Source organism: Nansenia antarctica (genome assembly GCF_963989245.1).
Source record: "Nansenia antarctica genome assembly, chromosome: 14".
In the NCBI taxonomy this organism is placed as follows: Eukaryota; Metazoa; Chordata; class Actinopteri; order Argentiniformes; family Microstomatidae; genus Nansenia; species Nansenia antarctica.
In genome coordinates, this window is record NC_137684.1 from 25,146,617 (window position 1) to 25,155,280 (window position 8,664).

An 8,664-nucleotide genomic window follows, 5' to 3' on the forward strand; every position below is an offset into this window, starting at 1 on the left:
TTTCCTTAGGAGTGGGCAGCACCCATCAACAGCCCCTCACCTCTCACCCCATGCTGACAGGGTTTGTATAAAATGTTTAAATATTTTCCCGTAAATCTCCCGTATTTTTTACCTAATGTTAACTAGTTGCTACTAGTGTTGTATCTGTCAGTGCCAATCAGCAGACAGGCCTGAGTTACTCAGAGTGCCGTGAGCTCTGATTGGCACACTAGGGCCTCGTACAGACGAGAAGGGACGCCGTACAATTGTATTATATTAAAAGTTTAAAAGATAAAAAACAATGATTTAAAAAGACAATTACTAACTGCACTGTGTTTCCTGTTATAACACTCCACAATCCACCACCTTGATATGGTCAAACCGTCACCCAAAACTGTATGTACCGGAAAGGCATGTCAGCGGTTGCCGTCTGCAGGTCATCTCTGCGCAGTGGCAGTATCGTAGCCGATGAGGTTTATCCGAGGCGCGATTATTGCTAGTTGAAAACTTTACCCAATACCCCGCAACGGCGACTTGCAATATAGTCGCTTTTGCAATTTTTGACGGTCTCTAACAAGACTGATTTACTTGTTAAAAATAAAAAGTAGTAAATATTTGGTGTCTGAGAGCGAGTGTCCTCGAAGTCTACGAGGCCTCGGGGGTTCTGGGGAACAGACTCGTCTAATGTGTTAGTTAATAGTCTGTGGCGAGCATGTAATGCAGCATCCGGCCTGTAGAGGGCGGTACAGGACTGGTGTGAGTGGAGCGTGTGGATAATGGATGATTGGTAGTAAGTATTGTGAGACTTGTAAAAAAGAAGCCTGGATTTTCCTTTATTGACGTTGATGGAATACCCCCCTGGTTTCTCTCTTCAGAAACTTAGACTCACTGGTCATGGTAGGGGGGTTTGGCTGTCATGGTATGGGGGGGTGGGGGGGGTCATGGTAGGAGGGGAGGGGGTCATGGTAGGGGGTTAGGCTGTCATGGTAGGGGGGCGGGGGGTCATGGTAGGGGGTTAGGCTGTCATGGTAGGGGGGGGGTCATGGTAGGGGGTTAGGCTGTCATGGTAGGGGGGGGGTCATGGTAGGGGGTTAGGCTGTCATGGTAGGGGGGGGGTCATGGTAGGGGGTTAGGCTGTCATGGTAGGGGGGGGGTCATGGTAGGGGTTTAGGCTGTCATGGTAGGGGGGGGGTCATGGTAGGGGGTTAGGCTGTCATTATGGGGAAGGTTTTCGGTGTAGCCCAGTGTCACTTGGGAATTTCTCTTCATTTGAATCTCTCATTTTTGCTTTAAACAAACAACACTACTACACTCTATGTCTATGTGTATTAATATATCGCCCTCCTGAACCTAACATTTTATCAAATAATTATTCTTCCTATCAATGATAATAGCTAAATATATTCTTGGAGATCTGAACATCCACATATGCTGCCCAAATAATACTTTAGGTCTTGAATGTAAGAATCTAATAGAGTGATTTAACCTTGTACAATCTGTCACAGGGTCTACACATAAACACAGCCATACTCTTGACCTGGTAAGGACATATAGCCTGACTCCAGACAGCCTGGAGACAAGGGTTAGATGTCTTGCAGACCATCTTGGTATTGGATATAGCATGCTGTGTTTTACTCCTAAAAACAACCTTTCTAATTGCATTAGTTCTCTCATCATAAACTACCACTGCAAATGTTTTCATACCTTCTTCTGCTTACTCTGTTTCAATTCAACAAACAGAAGAATTCATTGTTCCAATGTATAACCCTAACCCTAAGTCTATACATCATATAAAACCACAATATTATGTTACTATACTGTATATCGAGAGAAACAATGACTTCCTTCACCAAAGAGGTCCTCAATCAACACCCTAAATTGCCAAAGCAGCACCAGAAGAAACAACTGTAATGGGGTTTTTTGCAGACTGTTCCAGCAGTGAGGTGCACCATTTAAAAAAAAAAAAACTTTTATTTTCAACTGTGAGATGTTCTGACAATAACCTTCAACTGACAATGTTAAGAAAATGGCCTACATGGGCCTACATGTAGCAATGTTGGATGATGAGCATCAAATGGCAACCGTAAGTCAAGGTTGAAATATATCTAATAAATTGTTAATTCCAACCAACATGTGACTAATCAACAACCGTCAAATAACAATGTCAATCCACCATTGGGTTAGGGTTATACATTGGAACAACGCATTGGAACAATTAATTATTCTAGTAAGCAGAAGAAGGTATGAAAACATTGCGCAAAATGACTTGCAGTGGTAGTTAATAATGAGAGAACTAATGCAATTAGAAAGGTTGTTTTTTAGGAGTAAAACACAGCATGTTATATCCAATACCAAGATGGTCTGCAAGACATCTAACCCTTGTCTCCAGGCTGTCTGAAGTCAGGCTAGATTCTTCAAAAGCGACACAACCTTTGTACAACATTAGTTTGGTTCGTTTTTTACTGTTGCACAACGGTGACAGAACATAAAGTGCCTGTGGGTCTGTGTTATGGGTCATGCAGAGACATGCCGCCCTGCTCGTCCTGATGAAGTTCTAGCTCAAGGCCTACTTGTTTTAGCGGTTATTTTCATTCATATTGCCATCGATGTTTCACAACAAAAGTTATTTGTGAAACAGTAAATTGGAAGGTCTGCCCGCAAGCAAAACATTGGTTGCACCTTTACAGAAGTAGGCCTAATGAATTCATGGAAATAATAGGACACACATTATTACCCGAATAGATGGAACTGAATAAAAAAAGAAACAAAAAGACAAAAGCCATATACTGGACCGTAGCTGCCTTGCCTAGACACCTGTCTTTGAACTACTCTCTGCGTGCAAGGCAAGCATTACATTCAACCCCTGCTGGCTATAATACCAGTTATTCTTCATATAGACCCAATAATAATAATAATGCAACACTGTCTAGAGTCCCCTACGTGCATTCAGTCAACCACAAGAAAACAGAGTAAAATATAATTATATATAATGAGTGCATAGCACAGGTCACCTCATATAGGCCTACGTATCTGATCCTACATATTGACAACTAACTGACATGGAATGTACAATATGTCCAGTATGTACAATAGAAAGTATCTGCTCCAGGCTAGCAGCTGTACTTTTATGTTCCGAAACTCAGTCTGTATATTATTATTATTATGATATTATTAGTTAGAGTGAACCAGGACATGCTGCTTCTCTGGTGCCATTGCAGCACAGCCAGGTTGAGAAACCTGCCAGTTCAAGTCCAATCCTGCCTGACAGACAGGGGGGTCAGACAACACCCTTCTCTGCAGGCAATCTTTCAGAGGAACACCGTTCCAATGGGGTCCACACAGAATATCAGCTTCTCCCCTCATTATAGTGTCCGTCAGTGCAAGTTCCCTTGGTTACCATGTTGCATTGCTCAAGCGGGAACCAAGCCAAATGCTGGTGGCACATATTCTGTGATGTCACAATGCATTTTCCAGCACAGTCTTGGTTGTTAAAAGTTGCTCAGCTGGCCCCAGAACATATCTGGTACCAGCCTGCTTGTGTCCATGCTGAGGGTCAGGGGTGTCAGGCTGCCCAACCACGCCTGTCCACATGGTGGTGGTAATGCATAATGTTTGACCTCAGCTCTAACAGGGCTATAGTGGGCCATGTGAAATGACAGCCCCCCTCAAAACAACTATCAAACTATCTCAAGTATAAGCTAAGTCTATGTATTAAAAAATGCTATGTATAAAAAGTGTAATTTCTGAATGGTGAAACTTTTGTGAAATGTTTGGTGTACAGACATACCCAAAATACCCTAAAAGCTGTCAATCTCTAATTGAACCTCTTAATTTGAATTAATCCAAACTTAGTATCGAGCCGAAAGAAGAGTTGTTGTTTTTTCTCTCTAAAGAAGAGATTTTTTTATTTGTATCTTTTTTTATCTTTAATTTGTTTTTTAATTCTTTTATATTTAATCTTTCTTTAATTTTTGTCTTTTTTATCTGACATAACATGTTTATATTTAACAATTCCATATGGTGGTTTAGAGGAAATCATGATGTGTGTAGTAGAAAAGCTAAATTATAAAGAAATTAGTGCAGGAGCAAAAAAAGTGAACCCCAAGTTACATTGGTTAAATTAAGTAGGTAAGTAGAATCAGGTGGGTACATAATTGGTATCAAATGAACCAATCAAATGAGAGATCCTTAGGAAATGTTTTGGGGCGGGGCTAAAATAAATAAAGATAAGCAACCTGGTCACACACCATACATATGGCTTTCACACCGGCAAAGAACCGTTCCGGTTCGCGTTCGGTAACCTCCGAACCTTGGTGCTGTCTGGCGAACCAGCCCGCGTTCATACCAGTGTAACCAGAACCATTCACGTCATCAACGCTGGGTGATGAAGGGGTGGGATGAACAAAAATGTCACAACTAGATGGCAGCTACTGGAAATTAGGATAATATCTTCCACTACTACAGTATCTGAAATAAACACTATTTTCTAAGAAACAAAACATGGGTTATATAACATTATATTACAAAATGATGAAACGATGAAAATATATGATATTTTTAATTTGTGGTGAAAGGAATAAAGAATGATGCTCGGTATTTGAAGATGTATAGAAGGTTATATAGACAACATGTTAGAAGATAATAGTTGGATAGATAGGATGAGTTTGGGGTAGTTCAGTGGAGTGGGTAGAGGGTTGGTTGGTTGAGTGGTTGAGAGTGGTATAGTTGGTTGGTTAAGGGGTGTCAGTGGGGTAGAACTGGTAGCCAAGAGAGTGCATTGCAGTGTTCAGAGTGTTCTGCAGGCCTCCTGCTGTTGTTATTTAACACTAGAACAGCCGTGCCTTTTTACCTACTATAAGAGCTGCCTCTTTACAAACCCCTCTTTAGAATGCTACGCTGCTATTTACACACAACGACCACTAGTTGGCCGCTTGTAAATTAGCCTGCTTCCTACACAGATAAACTGCAAAATAGCTTTATACTAGCTTATCCTGATGTGATTTTGAAAATGTAAGGATACTGGGTGGTAGAACGCACATATCTAGGAAAAGTCATGAAAGGAGGGTCCTGAAATGTGATCGAGTGCAAAGACATTACTTTTTTCTTTACTCACAAATGACCCCTCATGGCTGTTCTAGTGTTAAGAGTCCTGAAAGTTCCATGACAGTTGCAGTAACAAGTGAGCTCACAGAATGTTGGCCACCATGTTAACCGGATGAGAGGTTTTGGAGTTACAAAAAGCTTAATCGTTTAAAAAGTGGTTTTTTATACCAAAAATTGGTATAAAAAATGTGAGATTGTAATTTGGAGTTGTTGGCACATTTTACAGTTTAAATTGTGCTAAAAGGTCAAGATAACATAATTCATTCATACATAAATTGTGCATTGCACTCCCATTTTAAGAACTAATCAAGTTTTTGAAAATAGACATGGGTCATTGAAAGTGTTTGAATTCCCGTCTCTCTTTCTCTCTAAAAAAAAATAATATATATATTCAAAAATGTTTTACTTAGCTCGTCGACTAGTAAATAAGTCTCTGTATTGCTTAACTTTCCACATATTTCACAATATATTGTTTTGCTGTACTGTGGTACTAGAGAAGGCGAGAGACCATCTAGTGTTCACACATTCAAGCCTCTCTTTTTAATTGTTGTCTGTGAGCGGATAGTTCCTATTATATAAATTCTCATCTAGATCTGTCTCAAACTATGCCGTGTTGGGTCCTTGAATTTGAGGGAATTGAGTCTTGAAAGTCCTTGAAAGGTGCTTGAACTTGATGTTTCAGAAGGTGTGGGAACCCTGGTATGAGACTTGATCATCATCGTTCATTATTCAGGCCCCTAGATCCACTGGCTCCGAAAAAAAAACTGAATCTGTTTTTCTGACACAGAAAAACACCAGTGGCCCAACCAGACCTGCACTGGCCCTGCTGCTGTCCTTGTTTTGCCCAAGCGCAGTCAGGCATACAATGACTCACCCAGAGGAAAGTATGGAAGGAATTCCCCAGAGTCGGCACAAACGTGGACTTGGCTAATTCCACTGTTGTGGTGCTTGGCCTTGTTTGTGACGATTGGGGATTGTTCGGTGAAACAGTGTTATTCTTCACTTGCGGAAGGGCATGACGGGCCGGACATATCTGGCATAGTTTCCTGAAAGTGGCTTTGTGACAGAATCACAGAGATTAAAAGAACATGGAGAGGGAATCACAACACACTGCTCGGATGGCCGTAAACGCATTGAGTCACACCACGATGGCACCGATGACACACTATCTCTCCTTCCTGTTCCACTGGGGGCACAGAATGGTTTCATTCAACAAAACCAAGGAAATTGAAACCCCACAGATCAGATATATGAAAACATACAGATGCAGATGTATCCCTATAAAAGGCAAAAATATGCAGCTGTTGCGCGATGCTTTTGAAAAGTATTTTGGTAAAACACACCAGACAAGACAACAACATTGCTGACAGTTAATAAGAACATTGTGTAACCTGTGATTGAGATTTCTAATGTAATGCTGACTCAGACTCATTTATCAAACGAGCCTACAGTATGCTAAAATCACATCATAGTTAATGTACGTACATTTCCACAGTAAGTTTGGGATTTATACATTTTCACATGATTGTATGGTGCACTCAAATAAATCTCATGTCAACTCTGTGGAGTTGATTGTGTGGAGTGTGTCTTTTACACAAATAGCTAAATCCATACAAGATTCCTTTAAGAATACTTAAATCAAAAAGGGTCTAGTCTAATATAGACAACAGCCATAAATAACACTTTCATCAACATAAGCAAACAGAAACAGACAATCCATTTTCCAGTGTTTGCCCAGTCAGTAAGGAAATGGATCAACAAGACAAATGTAAATAGAAAGCTTGCAGCTACCGTGGGAATGGTCACCGTGGGAAACTGGGCCTTTTTTCTTCCATTAGCTTGGATAACCAGACCCAGACCCAGACCGTAGTAGCCTACAGTGGACCTGCAGTCCCCACCCATATTACCAACATAAGGTCAGTGCCTTCTCAGACCGCCCTGGTCTGTTCCCTACTGGCACCTGGATGTGGCTCAAGTACAACTTTGTTCCCCCTGTCAGAAGTGGGCCAGCTCTGGCTGCCATTCCTAAGCCATTTCCTTGTCATGAAAAGGCCAGACCTTGGCCAGCATTTTGGATGCGGTCCAGTTATCACTTGATAAACGGGCCAGATATGGGGGTAGTGGTGGTCTAGTGGATAGTGAGTTGGACTTGTAATCGGAAGGTTGTGAGTTCAAATCCCGCCTGAAACCACACCACTACTAGTGTGCCCTTGAGTAAGGCACTTAGCCCTCAGTTACTCCAGGGGTAATGTCCCTGTAATTCGTAATTGTAAATCGCTTTGGATTAAAAGCGTCTGCTAAATGGCAAAATTAATTAATTAAAAATGATATGGGCCAGATGTGGGCCAGGTCTGGCTGTTTAGACGTGGTAACCGTATCTGGCCCATTTCTGAGCCATAATTCCAAGTGGTAACTGGGTCACGTTCACATGTTGGCATTGGTATTTTTAGATTTGGTATTTTCATGGTAATACTTGAGCTTAGGGCTGGCCACCAGAGCTGCTCCACTTCAGGCCCTGGGAACAAACAATCTGGCCCAGACTTGGTCCATTTGTGACAATGTTCTGACAGATCTGTTGTACTAAAATTGTGGTCAAGATTGACATGTGTATGGTAACAAAAATGTTGTTCCATTATTTCAAGTGGATTTACCGCTTACCAGTGACGTTTGATTGCATGTTAGAAATATGGCAATAAGTTAAGTCAAAAGAATTGTCCAAAAAGTTCAGAGATGAGACCATTGCCTTGCACAAACAAGGAAAAGGATACAAAAAGATAGCAAAAGCACTGAATGTTCCTAGAGATACAGTTGGAAGCATAGTTCACAAGTTCAAAGTTAAAGGAACAGTGGCTACACTACCTAGACGTGGCAGAAAGAGGAAGCTATCAGTGGCTGCCACCAGATTCCTGAGGAGGCAAGTGGTAAAAAAATAAAAAAAACTTGCACCTGCAGCAAGACTTGGTGGCAGCAGGCACTGAGGTTTCAGTTTACACAGTAAGGCACATACTACACACTGAAGGGCTCCATGCCCGGACTCCAAGACGTACACCACTACTGACCCAAAAGCACAAGAAAAGTCGGCTCCAATATGCTCAAAACCATATAAATAAGTTTTGGAATTCTGTTCTGTGAAAGCGGAATTCTGCGGAATTCTGTGAAAGCGGAATTGTGAATTCTGTTCTGCGATGAAACAAAACTGGAACTTTTTCGGCCTATAGATCAGCGGTATGTCTGGAAGAAGAAGACCCTTCTGAAAAGAACACCCTGCCTACAGTGAAGCATGGCGGTGGCTCAGTGATGCTCTGGGGCGGCTCTGCTGCCTCTGGCACTGGAAACCTGCAGCGTGTGGAGGGCACGATGGATTCAGTCAAGTATCAGGACATCTTAGGAAAAAAAACGCCATGCCGTCTGTGAGGAAGCTGAAGCTTGGGCGTCATTGGACCTTCCAACAGGACATTGATCCCAAGCATACCTCAAAGTCCACCAAGGCTTGGTTTCAGAAGAAGAAATGGAAGGTTCTAGAGTGGCCGTCACAGTCGCCTGACTTGAACCCCGTAGAAAATCTCTGGTGGGATTTGAAGA

General features: G+C 41.8%; 1 protein-coding gene across 1 annotated transcript in view; it reads left to right on the plus strand.

Annotated features, from left to right (window-relative positions):
- Positions 1-8,483: 8,483 nt before the first annotated feature.
- The window catches only part of oaz2a (ornithine decarboxylase antizyme 2a), a gene marked incomplete at its 5' end in the record, with an annotated part of 21,397 nt that continues 21,216 nt past the window's right edge, over positions 8,484-8,664 (plus strand). The window contains one exon of the mRNA XM_080544750.1: positions 8,484-8,664. This exon is cut by the window's right edge and continues 128 nt beyond it. Within this exon, the coding sequence (XP_080400876.1) occupies positions 8,484-8,664 (181 nt within the window).